This window comes from Apteryx mantelli, chromosome 15, assembly GCF_036417845.1.
Source record: "Apteryx mantelli isolate bAptMan1 chromosome 15, bAptMan1.hap1, whole genome shotgun sequence".
NCBI classification, from domain to species: domain Eukaryota; kingdom Metazoa; phylum Chordata; class Aves; order Apterygiformes; family Apterygidae; genus Apteryx; species Apteryx mantelli.
The window spans coordinates 20,638,447-20,651,776 of NC_089992.1; the positions used below are offsets into that span (position 1 = coordinate 20,638,447).

The 13,330-nt window shown below is 38.3% G+C and overlaps 1 protein-coding gene across 1 annotated transcript in view; it reads right to left on the reverse strand.

The window, feature by feature from the left end:
* VPS13C (vacuolar protein sorting 13 homolog C) overlaps positions 1-12,122 on the reverse strand; it is a 105,343-nt gene extending 93,221 nt beyond the window's left edge. Inside the window, exons 1-5 of the mRNA XM_067305368.1 lie at positions 11,957-12,122; positions 10,474-10,517; positions 6,747-6,789; positions 5,870-5,965; positions 4,928-5,029 (exon numbers count right to left, since the gene is read on the reverse strand). Of these exons, the coding sequence (XP_067161469.1) occupies positions 4,928-5,029; positions 5,870-5,965; positions 6,747-6,789; positions 10,474-10,517; positions 11,957-12,056 (385 nt within the window). The 5' untranslated portion in view covers positions 12,057-12,122. The remainder of the gene's footprint in view (positions 1-4,927; positions 5,030-5,869; positions 5,966-6,746; positions 6,790-10,473; positions 10,518-11,956) is intronic.
* Positions 12,123-13,330: the final 1,208 nt, after the last annotated feature.

Below are 13,330 nucleotides of genomic sequence, written 5' to 3' on the forward strand. Positions count from 1 at the left end.
CAAGCTTGTACATTTTTGTTGGAAATGCTACAGATGGCTCAAGTTGAAGACACGTACATAGCTATCCAAGTACAGAGAAATAAGGACCAAAGGTTATGACTAAATTTAGGGTTGCACTCTCTCAGTTTTATTTCTCAGACTATGTTACCTATTTATAACTTTTTACATATGCAACGCATGCTGAGTAACACAAGTATATAACTTTGTATATCTTCCTAAAAAAAATTAGGATAATTTTTTTCTTTAAGCTATAAGAGATGTTCAGAAGATTCCAATAAAAATAAAAACATTTTGCCACTGTACGTGATATAATAATTCTATTCAAGAAAGCATTTGACTTCAAGTAAAAGAATTAGTCAGGAACTCCAGGAAGAAACAAAAACTTTATACCACTTTTAAAAGTTCCTCACACACTTCTTCCCATTAATCATTCCTTCACAACTCCCACTTGATATTAACAAAGCAATGCAACTATGATAAAGAAGAAAAAAGAGCAGAGAAGCACATATTCAAGCTTCATGTCTTTCAAGTAGCAGTAGTGCAAACAAGCAACTCATTAACGTTTTTCTGACTAAACGCAGCTAACAGCAGCAATAAAAGCCTGGTGATTCATAAAACTGATCCATTTTTTACTCTGTTTATTAGCCTACGCTACAGCTTCATCTGAGTTCAGATAGGTAACAATAAAACTACATGGGATATGGCAACCTGTGCAAGAGTCACACTTCCAGTCACACTAATGCTGAAGAGTTGTGTTTTGGTAGTGATGGATGGTGATAATCTTCTCGTTATGGAGAGACATCAACTTCACTGCTGTCACAATATCAGTCATAACAGTATATCAGCTATTTAGAACAGAAGCTAAAAAGATAGCTGAAAGCCTTTACTACTGTATCATCAATATATTATCAACTGAATTACTTTATATAGCTTTTAGTGCAATATTATGAAAATTGGACTAACAGACATTCTCTCTCTCACATGCAGTTTTGCCAACAGTCAAGTTCAGCCTCATTTGATTCAGAGAAGGGGGAAACATCAAAAAGCTCTCTCTAGTTTATGTCCTCACTTCCAAAAATGAGACAAAGTATCAGTGGCTGTATATCCAAAACTAGGAGAAACTAATCGAAACAAAGCAAAAAGAAAAAAGCCAAACTTTTTTTTTTAAAAAGGAACGCATGCAAAAAAAAAAAAAAAAACCCACATGTGTTTTACCCACCTTTTGAATGGTCATGACCTCTAAAGGGTTTCTTAAAATGCTTTTTATACTTTTTACGCTTACGTCCTTTTTCAGTGCAAGCAATTTTGTGAGAAAAAGAAAATTCAAGTTAGTAAAGCAGAAATACAGAAAAGCATAGGGAAGAAAAAGAAAGAAAGAAGTTCTGTTTGTCTTAAGCAGAATGCCTTTGTTGAGCTGTCATTAAAAGCTTTCAAAGAATTTCAGAGCTGTTAAGGAAGGAGACAGCTACACTTCACAACGCAGAATCTTGGTTTTTATAATTAATTTATATGCAGATTCACTTTCCTGGAAGCAACTGAATTCTTGGTTATTTTTATGTTGTTCAAGTTTAAAGTTCCACTAAACTAAGTAGCCAGTAAAAACTTCACATTACATATCCAAATATCCACTAGATCAATGATCTTGTCAATTGTAAGGTCAAGGCATTAATTTAATTTTCACATATTCCTTATATAACTTCTGAAGAGTTTGAGGAACTACAAATAATCACCAGGCTTCTCAGCAAATACACATACATTGGACTTTTTCATGAATTCATTATATTAACACACTTTTGGATCAATTAAGTATGAGAAGAACAGAAAACAGAACTAAAGAACAACGATTTTGAAAGGTGCAGCAAAATTCTAAAGGTGAAGAACTGCTTATTAGATCCCTGGTGAACAACTCTGTAATCCAATAATGTATGTATGTTTGTTTTTAATTTAATGACCTCTGGCAGAGGCATAGTTGGCATATCTGAACAGCTAATAATGTATATGTCATGGGGAAAAAAAAACAAAACAGAAGAGACTTCTACCATACAGTGGCATAACTTCCAAATTAAGATATTCAAGACGTACACAGAAACCTAAAGAATACTTCTCAATGATTCTCACGCTAATCAACAGTAGGGTATGAACGTGATCTGAAAGAATGATAGTTATAAACACACAAAAGGCATGCAGAAATAATGATTCTTTAAAAGCTTTTATGAAATTAAATTCTAGTATTTACACACACAATATGATCAAAACAGTCACAAACTGTTTCATGCATTAAGCTAACGCTCATATTTTTCCACATTTCTAAAGAAAGCTAGTTTGGTCAGTTACATTGTTTCTTTCTCCTCTCTGTCCACACAGAGGAAAATGAAGTTAGCAACAGAGCAGCCGTGCTCAACATTTTAAATTTCCAGTATAAGGGTGTGTGTACTACTACAGCAAGAAGGAAGCAAGTCCAACAGCCTGCTTAACTCAGGGGAAGACCTTTATTTTGAGTTACTTGCATGCTTGTTCAAATAAAGGAAAAAGTGCCTCCCAAGATTTCAATCTGCCTTGCACTTATACAGTGGTCACCCTATGAAGAACAAAAAGAAAAAACTGCACCAAATACAAACAATATTTTCTTTTGGAGAGTTCATTTTAAGAGTACAAGGAATCCTCTATAGCTGATATTTAAAAAGACTGCTTCCTTCAATTATTTGACAATTTGTGGATCTCAGGCATTCAATCACATACAAAACAAAACTAAGACAACATGATTTTCCTCTTAACCACTTGCATCCATAACTATGGAGAGACTAAACATAGTCCAAGCCTGATTTTAACCTCATTCTGAACTTGCACTCAGATAAAAGGCTACTAAGGAATTTTGGTTAAGAATAGCCTTCTACTGAAAATTGAACTCAAGAAAAAAAAGCACAGCAGGTACAACATAACAGCAGCTCCTCTGAATTTCACTGGAGACAGTTTCCTTGCTTAATCTGAGAGCAATCCAAATAAACAAGAACACAGAAATGCATGCTAGATGTCTTCAGTCTTCTATGGTTCATTTGGCATGTTCAAAGTTTCAAGACAGGCTGAACTTGAAATCTTAAGTCCAGAAACTTTAAGTAAGGGTAATTATCCTCTATTCTCAAAATACTTAATATATTTAAAAAAAAAAAAATTACAGCAAAACACTGTCAGCATTCTATGACATTCTTGAACTCAACATGGCTGATGGAGATCTTTCTAAATGTACTGTCTTTTTGAATAGCCACTCAATTAAGACAGCACCACTCATTGTAAGTTTTCTCTTGAATTCACAATCATTAAAATCTTATTTCTAGAACCACCAGTATGTGGATGCTTACCAAAAAGGCTTGTTGCTTCATTTCTACATATGGCCACTTGGGTGTTGGTTTCTTTCGTTTGTTAAATTTAATTAGCAATTAACCATGCATACCCACCAGGCTTGATGTCCTTGTAAATCAGTTTCTCCAACCCATACAAGGAATCTTGTGAATGAGTGCCTTGGTCCACATGGCAGCAAATAACCAAAAAAACGCATTTTTTTAATGAAGAAATCAACTCCTGATTTGATGTCAAGTTCATAAAATTCACATGCTAAGTTAGTATTTCCATTATAATATCTGATCGCCAGAGTCAAAGCTTCAGAATAATTAATTTCAAAGATTATCTACATATGTCAAATTATGCAATTTTCATTTAAATTCTAACCAGTAAAAGGCAAGAGTTGCAAGCTTTGGTCTCTATATACAAGTTTTGATACTGACAGACTTCAGTAGCTTAGTAAACAGGAAATAATGTTTTGCCAGCTTATGTCAGCAGATCTTGTTCTCACTTTCCATCACGTTGTACTAACCACACAGTGACACAACCAGTTTGTTCAAAATTTGAGCAGCATGTCTTCAAAAAATCCCCAGAACATTCCATGTTAAGAGATTCTTAAATAAATACAAATACTGAATCAAGATTCTATACACATTATAGTATGCTGAGCACTAGCCACAAAAGCAAACAGAGCTAAAAATGGACCCTGATGATTTTATAGTCAGTATATTTCTTAGACTGTCACCAGCTACAGTGTGTTCCTGAAGGTCAAAAAGGATTCTTTACGAACTCAAGCTGCAGTAGAGCAACTTGGGCCCTAAGACTTTTGCATCTAGCCAAGGCAAGAGATCTGCTCATGCAGGAACTGAACAACTCCTCCTGAGTACAATATTCAAGCACAAGTCCAGAAACATGCAAGAAACAAAGCCACTGTACCACTGAAATGTGAGGCCACAGTATGTCTGAGAGGATAACTACAGTTTAAAGGAATCCAGGTTGAGTGATCCTTTGCCTTTTCCTCCTCAAGGCTGAAAGTTTAACACTGCATCTCCGCAAAATATGACTCAATTTAATTCTAGTTCTTGAATGAGGAATCAAGTTACTGAGGTAACATTTTTATATAAATAATTTCTTCAAAAGCCTTAAAAATGCTGGATATAGTAAGTCTCCACTTAAAAAAAGACTTCTGTTCCTCTAAAACACAGTATCACATTATTAAAGATCCGTAATTAAAACTCTACAGCAAGATAATGTCTCACGCAATGCAGTTTATCTTCAGGCCTAACTCCCCAGAGCTTTAAATACATATACATATATATATACACACACATGCATACACACACAAAAACACCAGATGATCAAATGCCCATTTCCAATGGAAGTTAAATGGACAAATGAATAGTAAATAAAATAAATGACATTTTGTTTCAAGCTTCAGAGAAAAAATGACTTTTTAAAGAACTGTAGTAAGATTAGCTAGATACTTAAAAAACGTAAGATTTAGGAAGTCAGACACAAAACAGGGCTTTTCTTTCATATCACAGCCTAAGTTCTCAAGTTCTGATGGACGTTTGCATTATTAACTTAGTACCTTTTTCTGCTGCTTTCTGCAAGGCTTCCTCAATTCTTGCAAGTTCCTTTTGTTTATTATCTTGCAAATACTTTTCTTCCTTCTCTGCATCATATTTAATGCCTGCAAGACAAGTTGGGACAGCTTTAATCCTAAATTTGAAGCACTGTTGCTCAAATTAAGTAAATACATAATCAAGCAACACACACCATAATCAACATCTCAAACAAGACAAAGACATTTGGCAACATAAAGGCTATTCTTGGTCTAACTGCTGAAACCTGCATCCCACCTCTGGAATTCATACTCCTATGTAGTAAGATACACAAGGATCCTACCAATGTTTAAGTGTTATAGCACAAGAGATGCAGCAACCACAATGAAGAACCCTTCCACACCCTTGCAAAGGTGGAAATTCAGACTCCTTTAAGTGTGCGCTTTGCAGTATAACGCAGGTTGTAAGTTCTGCTACACATACATTTAATGCTCTAGAAACTTGAAAGTTTACTTAGTATACCAGAGCTTCTGATTTCATAAAAAACAAATCAAATTCTCTGGTCCTTTTCCCCCTCTCTAAAAGTCAGTTCTAATGGAATTACTACTTTTAAGTGTTAAAAGTTAGAAACAGATGGACTACTTCATGTAACAGTCAAAAGATCTAGATCATGCCAGAAAAAAGGGTTCAGGATAAGCATCCTTCAGAGGAAACCTCTCTGATAAACTGAACTTAAAAAGGATTTACCCAAGGATTTCCATAAAAGCAACAGGTGCTGTTTCCTCCCACCTTTCTTGCGCTCACTTGCCAGCGTTTGCCTAGAAGTCTCCTTGAGTGAACCAGCATGTACAAATGGCAGCCTACGTGAACTATTTGCTATTACATACACTCAATTACACGGTACCCTTCAATATTTTTCTCTCTCTTCCATTATTTGATTTCACTGTGTTCTTGAACATTTTACGTACTTGCTCCAGGAACTATTAGAAGATACAAGCCTTCTAGAGTTGCAACAACTGCCTCACCATACAGATTCTTCCAAGGAATCTTCAGAGTAAGTTTATCTAGATAAACAAAAATATAGTTACTTCAAGGCAAAAAAATCTATGCGGTGTTTAGGCTGAACAATACCTCAGTTACTGAAAAGCATTAGCCTTATTTCTTGAAGTCCTACACACCTCAAAAGGCAAGGTGGGACCTGTGTGGGCTTAAGCAGTTTGTACAGCTCTTGAAGTGAGAAAATACATGCACTGAAAATAAGCCACTGATTTAAGCAAGAAGATGCAGTTTGAGTCACAAGACTTCAGATCAAAGGTTAAGATCACGACTGGAGTTTAATTTACTGGGATGAACATGATTTTGTAGGGACACGGAAGAAATACGATGCACTCCTCTCCCACGAATGTTTCACTAGAAAAAGCAATGCTGAGCACTACCGAAAGGCATTTTTAAGAAGGTATATCTGAGAATTTTTTAGCCTTTAGCATATTTGCCAACTTTTCAAAAATCTTACTTAAATTCTTCATATTGATCATATAACTTTTAAAGAGCCACACACATTTTGCTTGTACCAAACAGCTCCCTTAATCATTCATGTATCTGGAAAGAACCTCTCAGACATGTTTTTCACACCCAGCCTGTACAGTTACTCCAAAAGGATCAACCAAACAACATCCTATGATTTAATTAGAGCAATCACATTAGACATCTACACTAGTCTCAACAGCAAGTAAAATTACAGAGATCACCTGTCTAAGAAAGCTTAATAAAGAAATTCAGGAACAAGACTGATCTTAAGATCTGTTCTAAAATTTCAATTTTAAGATTTTTGGTGAAACAACTTACCTATTTGACCAACTTTCACTTTAAAAGGTACATCCAGTTCACTCTGTTAAAAAAAAAAGTATTAAACAGATCCATATATTTTAAGGATAATCTGGTTTATACAGCACGTTAAAACTATTCTCCAAGAACTGAAGTTCCAGAACAGGAGCAGTTCTCCATATAACAGAGTTCTAATTATTTAGCAATACTCTCATGAACACAGGGATCCATAAATATGATACGGTTTGTAAAAAGTATAAAAATGAAGCAGTTCAACATTTTCAGCAATACTCTCCTGCAAACGTAATAATGCCTTGCTTCAAAAGTTACTAAAAAATAAAATTTTATCTACATGTGATAATTTAATTCTGCATTTTCATTAATTTGACATATAGGTCTTTCGTTTATGATAATCAGCACTGTACCTAATTTTTCCAAATATACATATACAAATATACACTAAAAACATTGTGAGGATCTATGCAAAATGCCTGCCAAACATCAACAGGATAGGCTCAAAGATAGGAGGAACAGGTGACAAGTGAGCAATTACCATCAATTAAAACCTGACCAACAATCTCATCTATACAGCCTACTTCAAAACCAGGAATAGAATCACTGGTTAAAAAAATCCACCCAAAAACAAAAGGAAAGATTTAAAATGAAGTTAAAACATTGTGATTTAACTAATCTTACAGCAAATTTCCAGCTGGTACTTCCCCCAGCTGGTGTCAGTTTCCTTTCCCTACTTAAAGAAAGTATTTTCCAGAACTCTCTTCCACTTTGACTTCTCTTCAGGCCTTTGATTTGTGGTTAAATTATTTAGAAAGAATTCCTGTCTCAAAGATTATGAAAAGTAAACCTGTTTTCCCAAATGAGATACATGCTAACCCCTTCTCCCGCATACTAGGAAACAGCCTTGACTCCCCCTTTACAATTTAAATATAGTTAACTGGGCTGCCCCAAAAAGCAGACTAATATCCCCCCAATTAACATATTAGCCAAATTTCCACAGTTTTTAAAAAGTGTCCTGAACTCCAATGAAGATCTAACATCAGACAGCTTTAACTAAAGAACCCCCGCCCCTTTTTTTAACTAAGCAACAAAACTAGTGACAATACTTTTGTGGCTTGTTCCTCATTTAGTGACTCGAAACTACTGAAAAGTAAGAGCTATGGAATATTTTAACACTTTTCTGGTTATAATCACATATTCCTAGAGACTTTTCCACATGCTTTAAATCCCTCTTGGTGACAACAGCTCTTCAACATCTTCCAAGTATATCCTTCTATTTCATCTTGCAGGGGCTGTACATTAAAAGTCTGATCAATTGGCTTAACTGGAAGCTTTCCCGTAAGTTTTTATTTTCCATTAAAATGTATCAGGAGAGAGAAAGTAAACTCACTTAAAATAGTTTGATCTGCACACTTTGTTTTTAGCAGTAGGAGCAAGCATAGGAAGACAACAAGCAAATTATGAGAGCAAACATCTCTGCTATTGACAGAGCAAGCAGCAGTGATGTAAAAGTAGATACCATCTAACAAATCTAACCCATTTGATACTGTATTTGTGACCCACAGCTGAACAAATTCTGAGGGGGTTTAGCTTAGTTTTGGGCTGCTGAGAGGGCAGGACCATGATTTTGACCTTGAGAAAAATCTGAGTTTTCAGAGGATCAAACTCAGAAGAAAACTGAATTACAAAAGCAAACATTAAAGATGCTTTTAAGTTGTTCAGTAAAGACATCAGGTTAACGTGAATTAAGACAGTGAGAGCCTTGGGTTTTCAGACTGACAAACAAACAGATGATGTACTAAAAATACTTCAAGATTATAACTGACAAGCAATAGGCAGGATTACCTTTGAAAATTTTAAAAGAACCATGACAGATTGGATACTGGATAGAAATTCACAAGTAAAGATACTCAGAGTTTAAAGTTTTTGATGGAAATGACCGTAATAGAAGTCTGAGAAACTTGCAAGAGGTTGCTAAAGAACATAGGTCTTACTTCTTCATCAGTCATTTTTCCCTATGTTTGAAAAATATAATAAAGCTGGAGAAATTCATAGGCAAGACTTTATTACTATTACTACTACAGGTGTCTGACATCATTAAAAAAGGAGTATTAATGTCAACTGCCATGTCACACTTCTGTTTATTTTTATAGCTGAAGTCATGCAAAACAAAGCAACATCCTCAAAGGATAAAGGAAATACATATTTCACTTCAGCACTCTGTGTCAGCAAATACTCTAACATATTTTGAGAAAAAACTTGGAATATTCCCAAGGTGTGTGAGTATCCATTTGTAAAAATAGTTAGGTACAACTTTATTTTAGAAATCTTATACAAATCTTTTGCTTCGAAACCCACTACACAACTATAAAGCCATTGAAAACTTCTCTTGTTTACAGTTCTTGAAATTCTCTTGGGTCTCTTTCAGCTCTGGTCAGTCACGTAAGTCAATACTTGAAATAAGTGAAGTCAGAACTGGTAGAACCATAATCAACCCTGCTATTGCAATAAGAAGCAAAGATAAATGCACAAAATAGACACCACTTTCCTTCTTTCTTCCTTTTTTAACTACCAGACTACAAAGATATTTGTATTGAGAGTTGTGAAATAGACTTAAGTAGAAAAAAAGTCATCACTACTGGGTGAAATAGGCAGGTAAAACATGAAACCGGAACAATGAAGAAATCTAATTATTAGGTCAAGCAAAAATCCAACATATTTTCTTTTCACAGAAAAGTAAAAATTCTCTTTAGTGGAAGTAGAAGCATACTAAAGATTGCAGTAGGATTGTCTTAACAGTACAGCCATTCATTGACTCCATTAAGGAATATAACAATCAACAAACACTTTCTCAGATATGAATTCGGGTACTTCATGCAAGCTGTTTCTTGTCCTCCCCCCATTCCATCACTCCTATTTTAAAAGGAAGCAGAATGGAACATTTAAATGACCATATTTACATTCAGAGAGTACACATCTTACAAATGTCTTCTTTGTCAGTTTTAAACAAACATCAACTTATGCAGAAAGTCATAAATATAAGCCTCAAGCAATCTAGAAGGATGAACCTTTCCTTCCTTAATGCCCACATCAGCACATGAGCAAAGCAGTCTTTCAAAAGCCCTTAGTTATATCAATCCATTTGAAGGAGGCAGGCCTCAAAAACCCATTTATTCAAACAAAGTTGAAAAGACAAACAGGTAGGCCTATGCATACCCATTAGACCTAATAAGGTGTTCAAAGACATATGAACTTCTGCATGGACCTGCAAGTGGGAAAAACCCTAGGATTTTATGGAAATATCATAATACACTAGCAGTCACAGCAGAAATTAAATCCTCTACATTTTACAGGAAGACTGACATGGTAACAGAAAAATACCAAAATAACTTATTTAAAGTTTTATTATTTCAAGCCTCAAATACTAGAACAGGTTATATATGTGTGCATACGCAAGTAATACAACAGAAAATTTACTTCAAAAACACATGGCTAATTTTTAAGTGACATTTTTAAGGCAGAAGCCACTTATGATTTAACCCATAGCTTTTTTTTTTCCTTCCTCTATTCCAATATCCTGAACAAAATTAGAGGCAGTTAACCAAGGACTTACTTTCAAGAACTAGTAAAGAAGGCATACTGTGTAACATGGAACTACATTAAGTAGTATTTTTGTCTTATGACTTAGTCCTTGGATCCAAAAAACAATTTTAAAAAAATGTAGAATACTTACTAATGCATTCTCCTTTATCTGTAAATTGTCCAGTGCCACATTACCTATGTGGAAGAAAAACAGAAGTACAGAATAAGTGATTTAAACTACTGTATTATGTAAGCTGGAGCAAGGAACTCAGCTACAACACTCCCAAGAACACAGGGGTAAAATCTAAAAATCAAACCTCCAGTTACTGGATAGCACAAAATGCTAAAGAATAACACAATAAATGTCTAATTTATGAGTCATTAACACTCATTATTCAGGCAAAATTTAACAGTGGGGGAGATTACAGAAATATCACTAACATATTTCTGCATGTTTCTACACCATTCAGTATGCCTAATAATATCTTTCTTATTATCGTTCTTATTATTCATTTTGTGTTATGAATGATAATCACAGTTTTATCAAGGCAGTGTAGACTAGGAAGGTGCTATCTCTTATTTTTGTTGATTTTACACAGCAGGAAGAACAGCATGAATCATAAAACCACAAAAATGTAAGGCACTTGCACGACTGTTTTCATAAATGCATTAACTTTTCCTCAAATAGGCAATATAATAAGATTTCCAAAGGGAATGTAGTCACAGAGAATCATACATGATGAGGAAAGCACACCAAATACACCTCTCAGTGTTTTAATACCAGATTCCTTAGTGATATATTCTGCTTATAATACTGGTATTTTTAATAATTTGTAAGTGTTAAAAACATTAATCTTGACTACCATGGCAACAGCAAAATCAGGAAGATGAGAAAAATCTCATCGGTTATGTATCTACGACAGCTGAAATAGTCAGCCTTCCCTAGGCAGCGATTCAACTACTCGCTTGCCTAAAGAGTAACAAACTTAAATGTTCAATATATTGGCTGGGAACAGCCACGTCACGCCATTCCAGTGTAGCGGCTCTGTCTAATACACATGATTTCGGGGAGTTATCCCCGTATCCGCCCCCGCCCCCCCCCGCCTCATTTTGAGGAAGAAGGAGCAAAATTCGGGTCGTCCGCAGCCACCTGCCGCGCCGCAGCTGCCGGGGCCCTGCTCCCCCACAGGCAGCCCCTCGCCTCGAGGCGGCGCAACGGCCAAAACCGCCGCCCGCCCCTCGCGGCGGGGGCCGCAGCCCCGCGGACCGACCGCCCCTCACTGGGAGGGGAAGGGGGGCCGCAGCCCCGCGGACCGACCGCCCCTCACTGGGAGGGGAAGGGGGGGGCGCCGCCCCGCGGACCGACCGCCCCTCACTGGGAGGGGAAGGGGGGGCGCAGCCCCTCACGGGGTGGAAGGGGGGCCGCAGCCTCGCGGACCGACCGCCCCTCACGGGGGGGAGGGAGGGCGCAGCCCCGCGGACCGACCGCCCCTCAGGGGGGCTGCAGCCAACGAAACCCGCCGCGGCGCGAGCAAGCGCCCCCCCGGTGCCGGCGGCGGCCCCTCCCTCCCTCCCTCCCTCGCTGCCCGCCCGGCCCCGGCGCAGGGCGCGGGCAGGCGGAAGGGGCTCCTTACCCCCCCATATGCCCAGCTTGAGCTGGGACTTGTTCAGGTTCTCCACATAGTCGCCCAGGAAGCGGTTCAGCAGATCCGCCACCACGGACTCCAGCACCATGGCGGAGGCGCGGGGCAGCCGCGGGCGGCGAGGGCGGGGGCGGCGGGGCGCCAAGGAAGCCGCCGCCGCGCGCGTCCCCGGCGGTCAGGTGACGGGGGCGGGGCGCGCTCCCGTCCCGCGGGCGCCGCGCCCCGGGGCCCCGCCCCACGCGCCGCGCCGCGCTGCGCCGCCCCGGTGCGGCCGTTGACCGTGTGGTGCGGGGCGGGCGCGCGGGGGCGCCATCTTGTTCCGAGCAGGGGCAGCGATCACCTTTAATCGTAATTACGGAACCAGTCTGAACAAAGCCGAGGAAACCGTGCCTTATACTGGAACCCGAGTCTGCTTCTCCCCAGCCCCTGGGAAAATGTATTTATTTTTAACTGAAGGCTCATGGGACACTAACAGTGGAAGGCTGCAGGACCTGATGCCAGTCAGGTGATGCCTGTCAAAAGCCGCGTTTGCATTAGAGGTAAAGCCTAAGGGCTTGTAAATACAACTTTGAAGCTTTAAGCGGGTAGTGTCCTCTTTCAGGTTCACCTGTTTATTTAGAATATATATGTATTGTTATTGCCCCCTATAAATGAACATCTATTAGCTTCCCTTTTTAGTTGGAACTAATCTGAACCTGGCTAGTTCTTGCAGCTCATATGAAAACTATGATGTCTGTTAATGCAGCTATTCAAGTAACATGGGAACTCAGAGAGGAAGGGGATACAAGAAGACAGTTTTTAGGGAGTTAATAGCACTACAGAGAAAGGGGATGACAGCATGCTGCTCTGTATGATGAATCTGCGGGTATCAATGCTGATGCTGGAGTGGGTTTCAAATTTCAAGGGGGCCGTTTACATAAAGTCATTTTGAACTCGTGAGAGTGCCTTAATTCATGGAAGAACAGTGCTTTAAAGCTCAAAATAACACATTCACTCTAAAAATGTGTTCCTAAAAAAGGCAAATTAGTATTAGCAATAGGATTCAGGCCTCTAAAATGCGTAAAAATACATCAAGGCCACATAAACATGATCAGAAGACTGTTAACAGTGTCAGAGAAATATGCTTTAAGCAGCATACAGTTAAATTGTGTAGCTTAGTGCCAGAAGATGTTATGAAACCACAGATAGTTACAAAAAAGATTTCAGTAAACACATAAAGGAAAGGTCCGTTAGTGACTGTCACCCCTCTGGTTGTGTTACAACCTCCGCTTCATACCAGCAAACTCCCTCTTGCTGTCGCTGAGGCAAATCCAAAGAGCTCTGCTTGGGTGTCCCATAACTTTATTTGTGCAGTAGACACATACC